Below are 20,658 nucleotides of genomic sequence, written 5' to 3'. Positions count from 1 at the left end.
AACTTGACCAAAATCTCATGGCTAAATAGTAATGGAACTGGAATAAAAATTCCTAGTTCATTTCTTCAGATATTTTGCTTTTCTAATGGTAAATTTTTAGACATCTTATGAATAAATAAATGAACTTCTCAAAGCATTCTGCTCACTTGGCAGGGCCAGTCTACCTCTTCAGTGCCTAGACTCATCTGTGTTGGCACTGGGGTTTGGAGTCTCCATCATCTTCTGCTAGAGGTAAGGGCCAGCTGAGGCTTGGGGCACAAGTGTGGGAGCAGGCTCAGGTGGGGTTACCCTATTCTGCGCTGGCAGGCAGGGTAGTTAAGAGGCAATCGGAGCCCAACACAAAGTTCAAAGACAGGCCAAACTAAACCCTGTGTTGAGACACACGCTCTATCACACAAGGTTGATTTAGAAAAGCAGAACCACTAGAAGGAGGGATTTGTTACAGGGATCTGACTATAGCAATTGGCAGCTGGTTTTTTGTTGTGGTTTGTTTGTTGTTTGTAAACAACAGAAATTTATTTCTGGAGGCTGAAAGTCCAAGATTAAAGCACTGGCAGATTTGGTGTCTGGTAAGAACACCCTTCCTGGTTCATAGACCTGTCTTTTCACATGGTGAGGAGTTTCCAGCATTTCTTTCTTTTTTTTTTTTTAAATTTTTCGGCCGCACCTCGTGGCATGCAGGATCTTAATTCCCCGACCAGGGATTAAACCAACGTCCCCTGCAGTGGAAGTGTGGAGTCTTAACCACTGGACCGCCAGGGAAGTCCTGGGAGCTGGTTAAATAGTCTAGAGCAGGCTGTTGACTTTGCTTCTGGTTCTGGGACCTGAAAGTGGGAGGACAGACAGCTGAGAAGGAAAGATGCACTTGAGGTGGAGAAGAGTGAGGATAGACTGAAAGTTGTGTGGGGCTCTCGCAGCCTCCAAGCTCAGGCTGTGGATGGCCTGCCTGCTGGAGAAGCTGGCTCCTGTATCACAAAGATCAGCACACTCCTGGCTCAGGAGTGTGCGGGGCTGTGGACCCGTTTCCAGCCAAACCAGCAAGAGCAGCCAGCAGATAAGCACAGCAACGTCACAGTGGCGCTGACCTGCCAGGGCATTAAAAAATGCAGCTTCTGCCCTACCCCTGCCCTCCAAATCCCACACTAAAGTCTCTTCTGGCCAACACTAACCTGGAGCTATGCAAGGAAGGGAATCGGGTGAAGCATAGTTCCAACTGAACTAAATGGACTCCGTACAAATCTTTCACACGTATATATGTTACCTATGAAAAGGAACCTAAAGAAAAAGGAATGTTTACCACAAAAGTTTGGATCATGTTTTTTTAAGGTTTCAGTCCATCAGGGAAGAGCACACTGGGGCTTTTGAGGGTCCTGATAATATTCTCTTTCTTTACCTAGATCACAGATATCTGGGGTTCATTGTACTATCATTCTTTAAGCTATAAACATAAGTTTTCTACAAGCTGTAGTATGTGTGCTATTCACAATAAAAATGCTTTTAATCATTAAAATAAAGGGGAAAACTGTGAAGAACATTATCAAAAGCACAGAGGGACAACTCCCATCATTTCAAGGAACCCTGGCAGGGAGCTGGGCAGAGGCTTCTACATCCTATAGCTCTGGGGTCAGAATTCAGCAGATTAGAAGACAATATCATCATCCACCACTCCTAGGAGAGTAAATAAGTGCAACCTTTAGAGAAGGCAATTTGATCATATCTGTTTTAGTGCACACACCCTCTGATCAAGGAGCTGCACTTCTAGAAATGTACCCTACAGAAATACCCACATAAGTGGACAAATGGATATAGGCTATTTGTTGCAGCTTTATTTATAAAATGCAAAGCTTAGAAACAACCTAATGCTCATCAATAGGGAAATGGCTAGTTCAACTATGAAGGTGCATCCACACCATGGAATACATTGAAGGCAGTGGTTTAAACATAAGGTTAAAACCATGATGCTAAGTGGAAGAAGTCAGGACAGAAGACCACATGTATGAGTCCATTAAAATAAAATGCCCAGAAAAGGAAAATCTATAGTGGCAGAAAGCAGATCAGTGGTTGCCTGCGGCTGGGAATGGGAGCAGGGAGTGACTGCAGATAGGCACTAGGGTTCTATTAGGGGTGATGGAAATACTCTAAATCTGAATTGTGGTAAAAGTTGTACAACTCTGTAAATTTACTGAAAATCATTAGATCATGTACTTAAAGCTGGTCAATTTTTTCCCCCCTGCAGTACGTGGGCCTCTCACTGCTGTGGCCTCTCCCATCGCAGAGCACAGGCTCCGGACGCGCAGGCTCAGCGGCCATGGTTCATGGGCCTAGCCGCTCCGCAGCATGTGGGATCTTCCCAGACAGGGGCACGAACCCGTGTCCCCTGCATCGGCAGGCGGACTCTCAACCACTGCGCCACCAGGGAAGCCCCCATAAAGTCGGTCAATTTTATATTAAGTAAATTATACTTCAATAAAACTGTTTTTTAAAATCTTTAAAAAATAATGAAGTAGTTACAGTTGGCCCTCCATATCCATGGGTTCTGCATCTGAGGATTCAACCAACCGTGAATCGAAAATATTTGGAAAAAGCATTCTAGAAAGGTCCAAAAAGCCAAACTTGAATTTGCCATCCATCAGCAAGTATTTTCATAGCATTTACATTGTGTTAACTATTATAAGGAATCTAGAGATGATTTAAAGTATACAGGAGGATGTGCAGAAATTATATGCAAGTACAATGCTATTTTATATAAGGGACTTGAACATCCATGGAGTTTGGTACCCATGGCGGGGGGTCCTAGAACAAATACCCTGTGATACTGAGGGTTTGTTGCATATGAACGGACATGGGAAGATCTTCAAGAAATAACGTTGAATGAAAAATGAAAGTCGAACAGCATGCGTAGTAAATGGCTTATCCATTTGTGTAAATACATTAAAATATATATGGTTTGGGGGCTTCGCTGGTGGCGCAGTGGTTGAGAGTCCGCCTGCCGATGCAGGGGAAACGGGTTCGTGCCCCGGTCTGGGAAGATCCCACATGCCGCGGAGCGGCTGGGCCCGTGAGCCATGGCCGCTGGGCCTGTGCGTCCGGAGCCTGTGCTCCGCAACGGGAGAGGCCACAACAGTGAGAGGCCCGCGTACCGTTAAAAAAAAAAAAAAAAAAAAAAAAAAAAAAGAACTAAGAAACATTCAAGGCCATTGGAGCAGTATTTCTAATGTATTTCTATAATAATTTCTATATCCGTGTTTAAAATGGACTCCTTGCTTAAAATGCAGCTTTATGGATAAGCCCTGAATGGATCCGGGTCCTGGCAAGAACCAGGTGGAATAGTGGAGCTGGGCAAGGAGAGAGAGATTCATCAAACTCATGAGAATTGAATAAAGGGACCTTTAACAAAAGTGTGAGAAGGGTTTGGGGAAAGTAATGAGCAATGGTCAGCACCCCAAGGCCAGTAACGACTGAGAGCTCTTACTATCCCTAGACCTAAGGGGTGAGGTAGGGAAGCCATTGCAGGAGCCCAGAGGGAAAGCTGTATGATAAGGCCTATCTGACAAGAGCCAATCGCAGCATCCAGCAGGGACAAAGCTGGGAGAATAAATGCCCTGACTTGAAGCTTCTGCCCACAGATACCCGACCAGTGCTCCTATCAGCTAAGCTCAGAAACCAGAGGATGGGGAATCCACTAAGGCATTCCATATTGGTCAGCATCCCAGGGCATAGAGCATGGTAGACAAACGCAGAGAATTGATCCGGAAGAACAAACAGAAGGTATCCAACTCACCATCCCAGCTTAAGGTTAAGGTAAGGTGACAGTCCCAGGCCCAAGGAATCTGAATGGTTGAGGGTGGGTCCTTGGAAATTTGGAGCCCAAGATGAGTCTGATCAAGACTCAAGTTTATTTTGGTGGGAATGTAAGTTGGTGCAGCCACTAGGGAAAACAGTATGGAGGTTCCTCAGAAAACTAAAAATAAAATTACCATATGAGCCAGAAATCCCACTCCTGGGCATATACCCAGACAAAACTATAATTCAAAAAGATACACGCACCCTATGTTCACAGCAGCACTATTCACGATAGGCAAGACATGGAAACAGCCTAAATGTCCATTGACAGATGAATGGATAAAGAAGATGTGGTACATATATACAGTGGAATACTACTTGGACATTAAAAAGAATGAAATAATGCCATTTGCAGCAATATAGATGCAACTAGAGATTATCATACTAACTGAAGTAAGTCAGAAAGAGAAAGACAAATACCATATGATATCACTTATATGTGGAATCTAAAATGTGACACAAATGAACCTATCTACAAAACAGAAACAGACTTACAGACTTAGAGATCAGACTGTGGTTGCCAAGGTGGAGGGGGTATGGGGAAAGGGATGGACTGGGAGTTTGGGGTTAGTAGATGGAAACTATTACATATAGAATGAATAAACCACAAGGTCCTACTGTAGAGAACAGGGAACTATATTCAATATCCTGGGATAAACCATAATGGAAAAGAATATTTAAAAATGTATATATGTGTAAAACTAAGTCATTTGCTGTACAGCAGAAATTAACACAACATTGTAAATGAACTATACTTCAATAAAAAATAAATTTTCAAAAAGTCAAGGTTAGGGCTTCCCTGGTGGCGCAGTGGTTGAGAGTCCTCCTGCCGATTCAGGGGACGCAGGTTCTTGCCCCGGTCCGGGAGGATCCCACATGCCGCAGAGCGGCTGGGCCCATGAGCCATGGCCGCTGAGCCTGTGCGTCCGGAGCCTGTGTTCCGCAACAGGAAGGGCCACAACGGTGAGAGGCCCACGTACCATAAAAAAAAAAAGTCAATATTATTTTTAAAAAACTCAAGTTTAAAACCCATCGACTCAGAAGCAATGGTGGCAAAGCTTTTCAAACTGGAGATGAGAAATGTCCTGTTGGAATTAAAATTGTCTGTGAGGGTGATTCTTTCCCTTGTGGGTACGTGTTCTACTTCCTCTCTCTCTCCACATACACCCGCTCTCTAAGACCCCCACAACTCCCCTTAGCTGACCTCTAGCCAAAAGCAAGGTGGCCTTGCATGGAGCCTCCTCCTGACCACCCCATCTGCCCAAGTTGGGGCAGATGTAGTGGTGGGGAGGGGATGTGGGGAGGTGCAGACATCACTGCCCCAACCTAAGTCCCCTCCCCCAGCAGCTTCAGAAACATGCACAAGGCACCTTCCGGGAGAAGACAGACGCATCACTGATTTCCCAACAGAGCCTTGCAAAGTCTGATGTCAGACACATTCCCCTGGCCATAAACAGAAGCACCAGTTTCCTAGCAAAGCTGGCTCTGTGCCAAGCTGACCCAGAGTTTGGGTCAAACTCTTGATTCCCACGACGTGTCCTGTCCCATGTTTGTTCTCTATTCCCACTACAGCAATAATACCAGCTGGCATTTCTAGAGGACTTGCTTGGAGGTCCAGCATTATGCTAAGGGATTTACTTCACTAGACTATACAGTTGGCTATGGCACTTGGACACCTCTACTGCCCCGTGCCTAACTCCCTTGCCCAAGTGTCCAAGTCAACTGCCAAAAATGAACAAGCATGACTCCCAGGGAGCTTCTGAAAGCTTCCAGTTTCTCAGTGTCATAGTAGCTCCCAGGGACCAGGGTCAAGGTTGCACAAAATCCCTCTGTTTATGGGAAGATCCTACTAATTCTACTTCGGATATATACATGTAATAAGTGTGGTTGTCACATTGTACTCTCTGCAAATGGCACCCTTCTAGGTCTGTACAGTGTCAAACCTGCCCATCTGTGAGTGGTGGCCTTGAAGTGCTTTACCTAAATCTAGAGTGTCTGGGTGGGAGGGAGCTTAAAAGATTCACTTATAGACTGACCTCCCCTTTTGACAAGTGAGCTACTTGTTACCCAGAGCAGGTGGACACTTGCCAAAGGTCTTGAACTACAGGTGATGGAAGCGGTGCTGAACCCAGGTCTCCAGGTTCCCCATTCATTCCCCTCTTTGCTATACTGGGACACCTCCTCACAAGTCGCTGGGGAATCTAATTCCCACAGGACAAATAGCAGGATTCGCCATTGTGCCCATGACCTTTTCCTTCCGTACGTGTAGATAAAGATTCAGGGAGAAAGAAGACCTGGTTTTGAGAGAGACCCAGAGGGTAGTTCCAAAGTTGCTCCGTCACTTATTCATTTATTCCCAACCATCATGTGAAGCAGGTAAACGTTTGGAGCTCATTTAGTGGTAAACATTAACATGATTAAAGCTTCTTGCAAGAGTTTTTAATGCCATGAAGTCTTAACAGCCACACAGAGAGGGGGTTTTTTACATTTTTTAACAGCGTCTTTGAGATGTAATTGACATACCAAAAAAGCTGCAGGTGTTTAATGTGAACAATTTGATGAGTTTGAACATATGAATATACCCATGACCATCACCATAATCAAGATAATAAGTATATCCATCACCTCTGAAAGTTTGCTTGTGTCCCTTTGTGCTTTTGCTTTTTTGTTGTTTTTTGTTTTGTTTTTTGTTTGTTTGTTTGCTTGCTTGCTTTTTGTGATAAGAACACAATATTTGAGATCTACTCTCTTAACAAAATTTTAAGTGCACAATATCATATGGCTAATTATGGACACTATATTGTACAGCAGATCTCTATAACTAATTCATCTTTGAGATGCATTTTTTCAATCCAGTAGATTAGAAAATGTTAAATTTTTTTTATTATACCAGTGTTAGGAAGAAAAGGGGGAAATTGAGATTCCAAACATGGATTTTGTAAGGCACAGAGAGATTTTTTTTTACCTAAAAGCATAAACATAAAGGATGTTTTAAAAGAAAAACTCAACTAAAGCATGGTGAAACAAGGCATAATTAAGTAACCATCATTAACAGATAAGTATTGGAAGAAAGGTACCAACCTGTACCTTGAGGTGGTTTAGCAGAGTGCTTGAGGGGGTAGGCCCTGGGGTCAAATCCCTGCATGCATATCGCAACTCTAGTTAAACTCTTGTGTCTCAGTTTCCTCCTCTGTAAAATGGGCTAAAAAGTAATTAACAAGAACTAGCCCCATAGGTGGTCTAGTGAGTAAATTAGTTATTTCTACATATAAAGTACTTAGCCCAGTAATAGACAATGGTAAGCTTTCAATATATGTTAGCTATTAGGGATTTCCCTGGTGGTCCAGTGGTTAGGACTTGGTGCTTTTACTGCCGAGGTCATGGGTTCAATCCCTGCTCAGGGAACTAGGATCCCTCAAGCCACACAGCGAGGCCAAAAAAAAAAAAAAAAAAAAAAAAAGTTAGCTATTAATACTTATTTAAATCTTTAATTTTGTTCCAACTTATGGATGTAGTAATTTGGACTAAACTTTATGCATAGCAATTTTCATATAAAGTTCAAATGAGTTCCTAGCTATAGTGTTAATACAAAATGTACACAGCCACCATCCATTTGCCTGTCATATAAAGGTGGTGATGTTTTTCAAATCTGTTCTAAAATCTGATGTGTTCCGCTTTTAGCCATTCATTTATTTACGTCAGCTACTAAGTGAAATTAGGCAGTTTTCATCTAGGAAGTCACAACCCTGTAAACTTGCAGAAAACTAAGCCTAAATTACGCAGTTTCCCGAGGGCTGATATTCATGGAACTCTGATGAACAATGAGGAACATGCTGCCATCAGAATAAGCCAACTGTGGTATTTTCTTTTTTCCCATCTTATGCCTGAATCCAGACCCTCAGAAAACCTGCATGTGGTGGATAGAGACTAATGGGCTGTTCCACTCATTCATTTAAAAGTTGAATCTATCCCCATTTTAGACCTAGCTATTCCTCCAAATCTAGAGGGGAAGAGGTGAAAGGTTCAGTGACCTCATGGTGTAGTGGAGAGATAGACCAGAAATCAATTAACACAACCCAAATGTGATAAGCGTTAGAGACAAGTTATGCAATGGTCTTATGGGAACACATGGAGGGACTCGTAACTCAGCCTGGGGAGGCTTTCTGGAAGGTCTAAATCTTGACCTACCTTTTGATGGATGAATAGAATTTAGCCAACTGGAGATGCAGGGAAGAACATGCAGTAAAGGGGAATAGTATATGCAAAGGCTCAGCAATGTTACAGTTTAGAGACTTTTGTATGGGTCATACAGAAGTCTCTCACCCAAGCCTCACTTCTCCAAGCTACGTGTGTTCTATGTCCCCGGCCAAAGCAGAGCTAACCAGAGTTGCTTTCCTGGAAATGGGAGACTGGGGTGTTACCTGAGCTTTTCAATTGATTTGGGGTGATGTAAACTCATGGATAGCTGTGGGCAGAAAGAAGCAGAGAAAGCTGGTGTACCTAGAAAGAGGAGTGAAATAGACCTGCTAAATGAAGTAGAGATGAAGAAGCGTGGCCCTCAAAAAGGGGGAGCCCAAGTAAGGAGCCACCTTCCTGCTCCTAGTACTAGTCCCTCTAAAAATCTCATGACCCTTGGGGTCCATCAGATACCCTTGGGATCTTGTCACTAAATTCCCTTTAGGCTTCTGCCTCTTTAAAGCAGATTTCTGTTACTTACAACCAAAGAAATCTAGACTAAGGCAGCCAGTATGAGGTATTCAGGGAAATTTAAGGAATCCAGTATGGCCAAAGCAAAGGTTATACCAGATGTGGGTATGCCATATTGAGACCTGGGCCAGCAGGCAAGGCCTAACGGCAGAGGGCCTTGAGTGCTGTGCTAAAGTGTGGAAACTTCATCCTACAGACAACAGGAGCTTTAAGCAGATGAATACTGCAATCATATTGCTCCCTGAGTGGTATATGAATAGACCGAAAGGGGTTGAGGATCAAGGCAGGAGTCCAGTTAGGAGGTTATAGAAGAAATGGTGAGTGTCTGGGCAAAGTAATGACAGAGGGGGTGGAGATCAGGGCTTGAGTTTAAGAGATCTTTAAGGGCAAAACAACAGGACTTAGGCTTCCCTGGTGGCACAGTGGTTGAGAGTCCGCCTGCCGATGCAGGGGACACGGGTTCATGCCCCGGTCCAGGAAGATCCCACATGCCGCGGAGTGGCTGGGCCCGTGAGCCATGGCTGCTGAGCCTGAGCGTCCAGAGCCTGTGCTCTGCAACGGGAGAGGCCGCAACAGTGAGAGGCCCACGTACCACCAAAAAAAAAAAAAAAAAAAAACAGGACTCGGCTATGAATTGGATAGGGGTGGAGTAGTGAGAAGGAGGGAGTCAAAAGGATTCTTCAACCTATAACTTGGACCAACGGCTTGAAGGAAGTGGGTTTTGGAGGGAAGACGCTGGCTTTAACTTTGAATTTATGGTGAGGGTACAAGGAGGCATGTCAATGTGCATTGGAATCCAGCTCTGGAAGCCCAGGGAAAATGGGCTACAATCTCCACATTTGGGGAGATAATTCTCACAGAGACAGCAGATCATTCAAGCCACAGGAGTAGATGATGTCATTCAGGGAAAGCAGACAGTAGGGAAAGGGCAGAAAAGGGGGAGGAAGAGGATCTGGAAGAATGTCAACATTTAAAGCACTGAAAGAGGAAAGGGGTCTTCCGAAAAGACTGAAAAGAAGGCAAAGATGCAGGAGGAAAGCAGGAGCCCAGAGAAAACAGAACTTTAAGAAGGAGGAAGTGTGTGGCAAGTGGGGAAATAACAATGATGCTCTCTGCACTCCTCATGGGACAGAAATCTGACTCCTTTCCTCTTTTTGAGCTCTTTCTTTGTTTATACCTGTCTGTGTACATCCAGTGAGAATGCAGTGATTCAGCACCTCAGGAAAGCTCTCCAGGACCCTCTTCCCACCTGCCCCCTTGAGGCTCCCGGGCCTTGTTGCCAAGCTGGCCTTAACCCTCAGCTGATTCCAGCTCAGCCACCTGGAAGGGAACAGGGCCAGGTTATCCATGTATGTTGCTTGCACTGCCAAAGTCTCCCGGCTTTTCTCATGTTCACTGCCAGCCCCACCTCCCTAACATTCAGGCGAGAGTCCACAGGCCAGGGCTGGTCTTAACTGCAGCGCCCACTCCCACTGCCCCCAGTTCTGAGTGATGGCCTTCTGCAGACCCATGAGTTTTACTCTTGTCCCCTAGGGATGAGCTCGTTCCCTAAAGGGCCCTTGACCACTCATTCCTTTCATTTGTGCCCAGACTTATCCCAACCCCAGAGTCAGCCCAGGTCAGGATCCAGCTGAGACTCTGCTAAGTGTTCCTCAGCTCCCTTCACAGGCTTAAAGCACCCTTTGAGCAGTGAGACTCAGAGCTTAGCTGCAAAGTGGAGCAGAGAAATAGGACCATAGCTGATAACACTGTGGGGTCAACAAGAGTTATTATAAGACGAGAGCTTGTATGTTAATGGCAATGACCCGGGAGAGGAAGAAAAAAATGGATGTTGGAAGAACATGAAGGAAGACCATTGGTCCCTTTTCCAGCTGTGTTTTCATCTCAGAACAGCCCGATGTCTTTGAAAGCAGTATATCCTATCTCTCCTATTAGCCCCTGACCCTGTGATATCATGCAGAAGCCCTGCCCTTAAAGTTAGATTTGGGATTACTTGCCTGTTCCTCAACTGACACAACTCTCTAAGATTCTCTGCTCTGATAATAATGTCTGCCATTTTTCAAGGTCCTAGTCTATTCCAAGAACCTGGCATCCATTACCTTGAACATTGACAAGCTTCTAATGCTACTGAGCCTTCAAGGAAACAGGGGTCAGAGAAGTTAAGTGCTTGCTCAAGATCATACAACTCAGGATAGACTAAGACCCAACCTGACTCAAAGCCCCCTGGGGCTCTCACTCCACCCCAGTGCTTCTCCATGTATCATGAGCAGTTGAGACCCCAGACTCAGAAAGCAGTTAATCCTTGATTTAAACTCCAGTTTACCACTTATCTGCTGCTGTGTTACCTTGGACAAGGTACTTAATCTCCTTGGGCCTTATTTTCCTCATCTATAAGACAGGATAATAATAATTCCTACCGTAAGGTCTTGGTAAGCTTTCAATGAAATAATTCATGTAAAAAATGCTTTTCGGGGCTTCCCTGGTGGCGCAGTGGTTGAGAGTCCGCCTGCCGATGCAGGGGACACGGGTTCGTGCCCCGATCCCGGAAGATCCCACATGCCGCGGAGCGGCTGGGCCCGCGAGCCATGGCCGCGGAGCCTGTGTGTCCGGAGCCTGTGCTCCGCAACGGGAGAGGCCACAGCAGTGAGAGGCCCGCGTACAGCAAAAAAAAAAAAAAAAAAAAAATGCTTTTCACCGAGCCTGGCACATCTTAGGTCTGCAGTTACCAGCAGACACATCTGTTAGTAAGAGGCTAAGCTGACGTGTTGGATTGTAGTGTGCAAGTCTGCTCATGACCCTGAAGGCTCAGAAAGAGAGGCTCTTCTGTGCAAGAGAATGATTTCAAAAACCCATTATCTTTCTAGGCTTAATAACTGAAATAAATGTATTCCCCTCACCAGGGGTATTTGCTGTTTTTCCAAGGGGCCTGCCAAGCACAAAGGAATGAATTGCTGACAGTTGAAGGAGGAAGGTGTTGGAGGGTGAGTTGTGGGGGGAAGGAGGGAGGCCTCTCTAGAAATTTTCATGTCAACCCTGGTCAGCAGCTGCCCAGAAAGCACACACTAAGAAGTGATCTTCTATGAAGCACCTAATTACTAAGGTTCATGTTCTGAGCAAAGAGAAGTTTCATATCAAGTTCACATCTGTAGAGGTATAGATTCTTCAATAGAGCATCTCGTCTTAGAACTAGAAAGGAGCTTACCTAATTCAACCTCATTTCATGGAAGAGGAAACTGAGCTCAGAAAGGTTTTTTGTTCATTTTGTTTTGTTTTGTTTCTTTTTACTCCTAAAAGAGCAAATATTTATTGAGCTCCTATGTGCCAGCAGAAAGTTTAAATGAATATTCTAGGTCACACAACTACTAAGTCTTTCTTTTCTTTCTAGGTCACACAACTACTAAGTCTTTCTTTTCTTTCTTTTATTTAATTAGAAACATTTTTTCCCAAATCTTCAGATTCAGTTTGTGGTTCACTAGAACCCCCAGACAGATCTCTTTGTCCTGATCACCTTGACACTACAGGAAATTTCATGAACTCCTCACATATCCTCCATTCACAAGTTTCCTTGTCCCCTAAGTTTCATTTCTATAGTACCTGTCCTTATTTTAAGGGTCTGGCACAAAGTTGGGTGCATAATAGGCATTTGATACATAATCAGCTAACTGGCCATTTGATTCCTATTTATGAACATATGTTTTCTATCACATATTGGTGAATGGGCACAGGGGACAGTGCCTGCAGAATATCATCAGGATCCCAGCTAAGGGAAGTGTACAAGGATGCTGGCAAAGTGGGGAGCCCTGCACTGTGTGGCCCTTAGGCCTTACTTGTTTAGTTTCCCTTCACCTTCAACACTCTCAAAGTTGGAGCAAAGCCAGCTGTTTTGGGAAAACAGCCTTGTTTACAACATGGGAACCAAGAGAAGTACGGATGTGGCCTCATAGGTTTCTGTTGGGCAATCTGATTTCTTCCCGTGTCGGAAGTGACTGGATTTCCCCAGAAGCACCTCCCCACTTACCTTCTATATCTTACTTCTTTCACACTGCTGATTTGAACCTGGCTAAAAGAAGGGCGTGATAATCCTGAGATACTGCAGGGTCATTCACCTCCAACACATACATACACATGCACATGTGCATATGCAGCATATACTTAGAAGCTGTGAGTTAACTAGACATTTGGTCAATGTGTCCTCCAGACTGACATTAAAATTCACTGGGAGAAAGTTTTAACTACACTTATCTTTAAGGAAGGGAAATAATGAATGGAAAGAAACTGATTGATTTTACGTGCTATTTGAATTTTTACTGATATCCTATTATGATAGTGCTCTGAGGAGCATGGGAAGCAACAGTACACACACACACACACACACACACACACACACATTGAAATGTTAGATAACATATATTTTAAATTTTTTAAATAAATATCTGAGATCAAAAGCAAGGGGGGGAGGGACTTCCAAGGTGGTCCAGTAGTTAAAATTTTGCCTTCCAATGCAGGGGGTGTGGGTTCAATCCCTGGTTGGGGAGCTAAGATCCCACATGTCTCGAGGCCAAAAAACCAAAACATAAAACAGAAGCAATATTGGACCAAATTCAATAAAGACTTTAAAAATGATCCACATTAAAAAAAAAAAAGCAAAGGGGGTTCTCTAAAGGCCAGATATGAAAAGGGAACTTAGAGATGTACAGACTTAATCAAGAAGCAGGAGTTGAAGCCACAGGAACCCAGAGGGTGCTAGAAATGGTTGTGCATCTCAAGGATGAGAATGATAACACCAGTGGGTCTACAGACCCTGGTACAGCTGGGAACTGGAACTGGATTCCCTGCAAAAAGCCAGGAACCAGAGAAGAGCTGACCCGCCCTTGCCTGGGGATAGAAAAACATTTGCCAGCTATGAGACATGACCCCAAAGTGAGCAGCCTGCCCTAGACATGGGGGAAAGAGGGCCACCTGAGGGACAATCCAGACTTACAAGTCCTGAGTAGAAAATGGTGAGGATCCAAATATGCCCTTTGGAATGATGTGGAAACCTAGGACCAAGAAATAACAAAAAAAATTACCAAAAATACTATGAACCATATGACCCAGTAGGGCCCCAGCAAGGACAGCCATGACACTGCACCTGTGTAGATTTCTTCATAATCCCAGACACATGCAAGACTCCCATGGGAAAAAAAAGTGCTCTTCGATAGATGAGCTCATAATCGAATATTACAAAGAACTAATAACAACTACAATCAACAGTCAGCCAACATAACAAAAAGGAGAATTCACACCTGAGGGACTAAAGATAAAATAAGACAATCTGGATGAGACTTTAAAATAAGTATGTTTTTTAAATCCAGGGGACTTATTATATCAAAAATGGAGGACTGGAGAAATGTTTTTATATCTGCTCCCTCTCAAAAATCCACTACAAATTACACTGAAGGGATTTTTTTAAGGCATACTCTCACACAGTACAAGAACAAAGAGAATGTGAAGGAAAATAGAAGATAAGAGATTTTTTTAATGGAAGTCAGAAGGTAGAAGTCTAGTTGTAACTGAGTTATCAGACCAAAAGAAAAACCCAGAGACAGTAAGGGAGCTAAAGAAATCTTCACAAAAACCATAATATCCTTAGAAAGATAAGAGGAAATATTACATCCATGAGGCAAGAAAGAAGTGCCATAAAAGGAAACATTAGAGAACAAAAAAAGCTTATTGGAAATTTAAAATATGATAGTGGAAATTTTAAGTTCCAATTAAAAAGCTGAGGAATAAAGTTAAGGGTAATTTCATGGAAAGTGAAAATATTAAGATTAAAAAAACAGGAAAAATTGAAAAAATATTAGAAAATCAACCTTTGGGGTTCAACAGTCAAATAAAAGGAATCCTGGAAAAAAAGAGAATGGGAAACATGAGAGGGAAAATATCAAAGAAATAATACAAGAAAATTTCACAGAACCTGTGTTTCCAGATTAAAAGCATTCACCAGGTGCCCAACAAAATGAATGAGAGAAGAACCCCCAGCAAGGCACATCATCATGTATTCTAATACTGAAAAGATAAGGAGAATATCCTAAAAGTTTCTAAGAGAAAATTCGGTCACATAAAATAGATTAAGAATAGAATAACATCGTAAGTGTCAACAGCAACCCTACAAGCTAGAAGAGATTAAGAAAAGCCTGCAAAATGAAATTAAGAAAAGCCTGAAGGAAAATGAATTCTATCCTTGAATTCAATACTCCACCAGAATACCAATCACATGTGAGAGTAGAATAAAGGCTTTTCTGAAAATTCAGGATCTCTAAAAAGTTATCCACTATATATATTTTCTCAGCAAAATCCAGTAGTACAACAAAATAAAGGAGTAAACCAAAATCATGATAGTTCACATTTATATAGCACCTATGGTATAATAGGCATTCTTCTAAATGGGGTGTGTGTGTGTGTGTGTGTGTGTGTGGTCATTTAATTTAATCCTCATAGGAATTAGCTGAACATCATCATTATCCACATTTTACAAGGTAGTAGATGGAGGTTAAATGATCTGCCTTAGTCACAAAGCATGTAAGCAGCAGTAGTCTGGCTCCAGAGGCCATGCCCTTAAAGAAAGAGGAAGATTTAACACCCATTCATGAAAGGAACTTCCTCAACCTGATAAAGGGTCTCCATGAAAAATCTTTAGCTAACATGATGTCTAATAGAGAAAGACTGAATGCTTTACCCTAAGACTAGGAACAGGGCAAACTCTTACAACTTCTATTCTGCATTGTACTGGGGGACCTAGCCAGTGAAATAAAGCAAGAAAAGTAAATAAAAGGCATAAATAAAAGGAAGAAATGACTGTCTTTATTCTCAGGTGACAAGATTGTGTACACACAAAATCCAAAAGAATCTTTAAAAATAAAACTACTAGAACTAATAAGTGAATTTACCAAGGTCCCAGAATACAAGGTCAATATACATAACTCAATTATATTTCTCTATAGTAAGAAAAAACTGGAAATTTTTTAAAAATTAAATACCATTTATAATAGCATTTAAACTACCATAAAATACTTAGAGATAAATCTAACAAAATATGTACAAGATCTATGTACTGAAAACTACAAAACACTGCCAAGACAAAATAGAAAAGACCTAATAATTGGAGAAAGGTGCCATGTTCATGGATTGGAAGACTCAATGTTATTAAGACATCAACTTTTTCCATATTGATCCATAGATTCAACATAATGCAGATCAAAATCCCAGCAGGACATTTTATAGAAATTAGCAATCAGATTGTAAAATTTATCTGGAAATGTAGTTAAAGCTTTTTAGAAAAAAAGAGCAGGCATAGTAACCTGCCCAGATTGGAACAGGGGTATAAAGGGCTCTAGGCAAGGGGTCTCCAAGAAAGAAAAAAAAAAATGATAGATTATCTGATGTTTATTACCTTGATTATCTGATGACTGTGAATGTATTGAGGGAGACACTTGAGAGTGATGTAATGAAAAGTACATGGGAAAATCCTATCATTAATTCTAAGGAAAACAAAACTTGGACAAAAAAAAAGGAAGTGTAAACATTGCACCCAACGGTGAAGTGTTTTTTTATATAGTCATTTTAACTAAAACATTGAATGCTGATTTGACCAAAAAAGTGTGTTATCCATGTCCTGGAAGAAAGGAAGAGGCAGTATTTGTGTTTGCTTGGACAGGAGTAAAAGCAAGAGAGAGTGTGAGAGAGTGTTAAATCTTCATAAGCCAAGATTGAAAGTCAATAGATGATATCTAAAACTCAGAAAAAAATCTCAAGAACTAGCAGAATAAGCATGATATTTAGACATATGTAGACCTCTATTGAATGAAACAGCTATGCGAGTTGAAATTTGTTGCCTTTGGACTTCTCTGGTGGCACAGTGGTTAAGAATCTGTCTGCCAATGCAGGGGACACAGGTTCGATCCCTGGTCCAGGAAGATCCCACGTGCTGTAGAGCAACTAAGCCCGTCATGCACCATAACTACTGAGCCTGCGCTCTAGAGCCCGCGAGACACAACTAATAAGCCCGCGCACCACATCTACTGAAGCCCACAGGCCCATGCTCCTCAACAAGAGAAGCCACTGCAATGAGAAGCCCACGCATCGCAACAAAGAGTAGCCCCCGCTCACTGCAACTAGAGAAAGCCTGCAAGCAGCAACGAAGACCCAACGCAGCCAAAAATAAATAAATAAATTTATTTTACAGAAAGAAAGTTGTTGCCGTTGCCTGGGGGAAGTGGGGCAGGAGGGCTGCTTCTGGTTTTCATTATAAGCTTTATAAAGTTATTTCACTTTTTTAAACAATGTAGGTGAAATACTTTGATAAAAAAGAAAAACTAATTTTAGAAAGTTTGCATTAACATATTCTGCTTATTTTTATTTTTTTAATTCTTTAATTCATTTCTACCCTCAGGCTTGGAAGAAGAATCCTGAGTTTAAAAACAGAATACCAGGATAGATAAAAACAGTCGTGGTGAGGGCTCAGCTGTTAGCCACTTGTGGCTTTCTGGGTCACATCCAGAGATCTTTGGCCTCTCCAACCTCTGCATAGAAATAGCAAAGGCTGTACAGGCATACCTCCTCATTTCACTGTGCTTCACTTTTTTTTTTTTTTTTTTCTCGGTACGCGAGCCTCTCACTGTTGTGGCCTCTCCCGTTGCGGAGCACAGGCTCCGGACACGCAGGCTCAGTGACCATGGCTCACGGGCCCAGCCGCTCTGTGGCAGGTGGGATCTTCCCGGACGAGGGACCAAACCTGTGTCCCTTGCATTGGCAGGTGGATTCTTAACCACTGCACCACCAGGGAAGCACCCATTGAATAGTCTTGGCACCCTTGTTTAAAGTTATATGACCAGGGACTTCTCTGGTGGCACAGTGGTTAAGAATCTGCCTGCCAATGTAGGGGACACGGGCTCGAGCCCTGGTTCAGGTAGATCCCACATGCTGCAGAGCAACTAAGCCCGAGCACCACAACTACTGAGCCTGCACTCTAGAGTCCATGAGTCACAACTACCGAGCCCATGTGCCACAACTACTGAAGCCCGAGCGCCTAGAGCCCATGCTCCACAATGAGTGAAGCCACTGCAGTGAGAAGCCCACGCACCACAATGAAGAGTAGCCCCCGCTCGCCTCAACTAGAGAAAAGCCCACGTGCAGCAACAAAGGCCAAACGCAGCCAAACACATTTTTAAATAAATAAATAAAGTCATTTGACCATTTATGGTTTATTCTGGGCTCTTTATTCTCAGGTCCTTTTTATCCTTTGGCTCCACCAGCCTAAGTGTGTTGGGCACACTTTTTGCCTCATTGTCACAAAGTGACTGGCTCAGCTCTACACATCATAACCTATAACCATATTCAAAGGCAAGAACCAGGGATATGTATGTGTGTGTATGTCTTTTAAGTCAGGAATATATTCCAGGAGTCCCCTGGTCCCAGTAGACTCCCTCTTAAGCAATAGTGCACTGAAGCCAGTTTGTGAAAGCAGATTATTACATTATCTAGATTTTGTGAGCTTGTTGCTAAACACCACCACCCTTGAAATCGGCCATGGTAAGAGCATTTACTTACACCACAGAACATTAAGACTTTCTCCCAGGAAAGTGATTTACCAGCACACTATTGCCTTTGAGTCTTATTAATCAGAACCAAATGATATGACCACTCTTAGTTTAAGGGAGTCTTAGAAAGTGAGTATCTGTCATTTTCAGCCTCTCTCAAGGGAGGTGGACTTTGTTAGCAGGCAAGGAAAGGGAGAGCTGGGGAAGCAACCAATGGTGTTTGACACTAATGCCTCCCAATGGTGGGAAATTTTTGTAATCACTTCAAAGAATGTCTTCAAAGAATGTCTGCCAGAAGACAGAGTGCTGTGGTCTCAGGGGTAGGATGGACTGAGCTCTAGCAGTTGACATGGTAATTACGGTAAGAGGTGGGGGCCAGGGCTTTCGAATCCATAGCTGGGGGCCTAGTAAGGATGTGGCCTCAGCAACTTTCTGTAACCACAATGGGGGGCTGCCTGCCTTGACACAGGGCTGTGAGCAGCCAGAGGACATGCGGCTTGGGGCGGATACTGAAGGGAAGGGAGGAGCACTGCGTGCGGTCTCAGAGGGTAGTAGAGGTGTTCCCTGAAGAAGAGCCAACAAAGGAAGGCCTGCCGTCCTTGACCAAGAACTCCTTGCTGATCAGGCCATGGGTGGCCATGATCCTGAGGAGTCCGTGGCGAAACTTCTGGCCAATGAAGACATAGATGAGAGGATTGAGGCAGCTGTGGAGGAAGCCCAGGATCTCGGTGGCATCCAGGGCCCGGCCAATGTCATTGCGGCGCTGACAGGTCTCCGCGATCACCCGGACCCTCATGAGGGTGTCTGCAACCAGGACCAGGTTGTAGGGCAGCCAGCAGAGCAGGAAGACGAGCACGACAGCAAAGATGACCCGCATGGCCCGGTGCTTCTGCCCCATGTGGGCCGCAAAGAGCGTGCGCAGGGTGAGTCCGTAGCAGATCAGCATGACCAGCAGGGGCAGGAGGAAGCCAAAGGTCTGGGGCAGGACCCGCATCACCATCCGCCATTTCGTTGTATTGGCACCCATGTCCTCGTAGCAGACTGGGCTGGAATAGGGTGGTTGATAAGCCTCACGGAAGACAAAGATGGGCAGGGCCAGGATCAAGGACAGGACCCAGATGCCTAAACATATGAACCTGACCCAGTGCCGCTTCTGGGTCAGCGTGCGTGTGGCATGGACAATGGCCAGGTAGCGGTCCATGCTGATGCAGGCCAGCAGTAGAATACCACTGTAGAAGTTGACTTCCTTCAGGAGTGAGACCACCTTGCACAGGAATGTGCCAAAGATCCAGCCCTTTGCCTTGGAGGTGGCCCAGATAGGCAAGGTCAGGGCGAAGAGCAGGTCAGCCATGGCCAGGTTCAGCAGGTAGACATCGGTGACAGAGCGGCCCACCCGGCTGTATAAGATGACCAGCATCACCAGGGAGTTTCCCAGGAGGCTCAGCAGGAAGACCAGGGCATATATGATGACCACGGCATACTTGTTGAGTGTCTCAGTGTCCATCTTACAGGGACTATAATGATGTTCTTCTGTGGGTGGCGTGCCAGTGAAATTTGCAAATTCATCCTTAAACAACTGCCACAGATCAGTGTCATTAGATAAATCATTCAGGATGATAGTCATGGTTTGATCTGGTTGAAAGATTAGAAGGAAGGAAAGGTGATTTAGTGACTCAGATTCAAGTCACTCTCATCAAGGATGTGATAACAGGACTTCCCTGGTGGTGCAGTGGATAAGAATCCGCCAGCCAATGCAGGGGACACGGGCTCGAGCCCCGGTCCAGGTAGATCCCACGTGCTGCAGAGCAACTAAGCCCACGCACCACAACTACTGAGCCTGCGCTCTAGAGCCCGTATGCCACAATTACTGATCCCACATGCCACAACTACTGAAGCCCACACACCTAGAGCCTGAGCTCTTCAAGAAGAGAAGCCACTGCAATGAGAAGCTTGCGCACCACAACGAAGAGTAGCCCCCACTAGCCACAGCTAGAGAAAGCCCGTGCAGCAATGAAGACCCAGTGCAGCCAATAAATTAAGTAAGTATGTAAGTAAGTAATTAAAAAGGATGTGATAGTGGTTACTGGGATATCTTCTGCTTCTCTGCTAGTTTGGTAGCCGAAGATCCCTTCTTTCATCTCTATCTCGGTCTGCTTTAGAGATCAGCTTCACCGTGTTGTCAACTTTCCATAACTCTGAGGCTTGAATGTGGGATAAGATGGACTACAGGGGAAAACCCCTGCTATTGGTCAGCCCTACAATGCCATCGACTCTACCCTTAATACTGCCTCTGTGCTCTCTTTGGCTTTCTCCATCCTCAGCCATGTCTGTGCATTCAGATGGGAGGTCCAGCTTGGTCCTATACATTCATGGGAGGGCCAGAATCAGGCAAAATGGAAGGAGGCAAACCTTCCTCAGATGTCTTCATCTGCTCAGATATCCCTTTCTATGTTATTTCCGTTCCATGCCGTGCGGCCTGTGAGATCACAGTTCCCTGACCAGGGATCGAACCCAGGCCCCAACAGTGAAA

At 44.0% G+C, this 20,658-nt stretch overlaps 1 protein-coding gene across 2 annotated transcripts in view; it reads right to left on the bottom strand.

Moving 5' to 3' along the window:
* CXCR1 (C-X-C motif chemokine receptor 1) overlaps window positions 1–20,658 on the bottom strand; it is a 40,430-nt gene that overhangs the window by 18,680 nt on the left and 1,092 nt on the right. The window contains exon 2 of one of the 2 annotated variants that reach the window (XR_014294869.1): window positions 13,532–13,589. Coding sequence is in view for 1 of the 2 variants with exons in the window: in XM_082630689.1 (XP_082486815.1) it covers window positions 18,670–19,760 (1,091 nt within the window). In the remaining variant the exon portion in view is untranslated. Of the gene's footprint in view, window positions 1–13,531; window positions 13,590–17,400; window positions 19,761–20,658 lie in introns of those variants that run through there. The other variant, XM_082630689.1, reaches the window with a different exon arrangement.

The sequence above is a fragment of the Mesoplodon mirus genome (genome assembly GCF_964341445.2).
Source record: "Mesoplodon mirus genome assembly, chromosome: 8".
NCBI classification, from domain to species: Eukaryota; Metazoa; Chordata; class Mammalia; order Artiodactyla; family Ziphiidae; genus Mesoplodon; species Mesoplodon mirus.
Note: the sequence above shows the minus strand (reverse complement) of the source record. Positions and strands in the feature narration are given on the sequence as shown.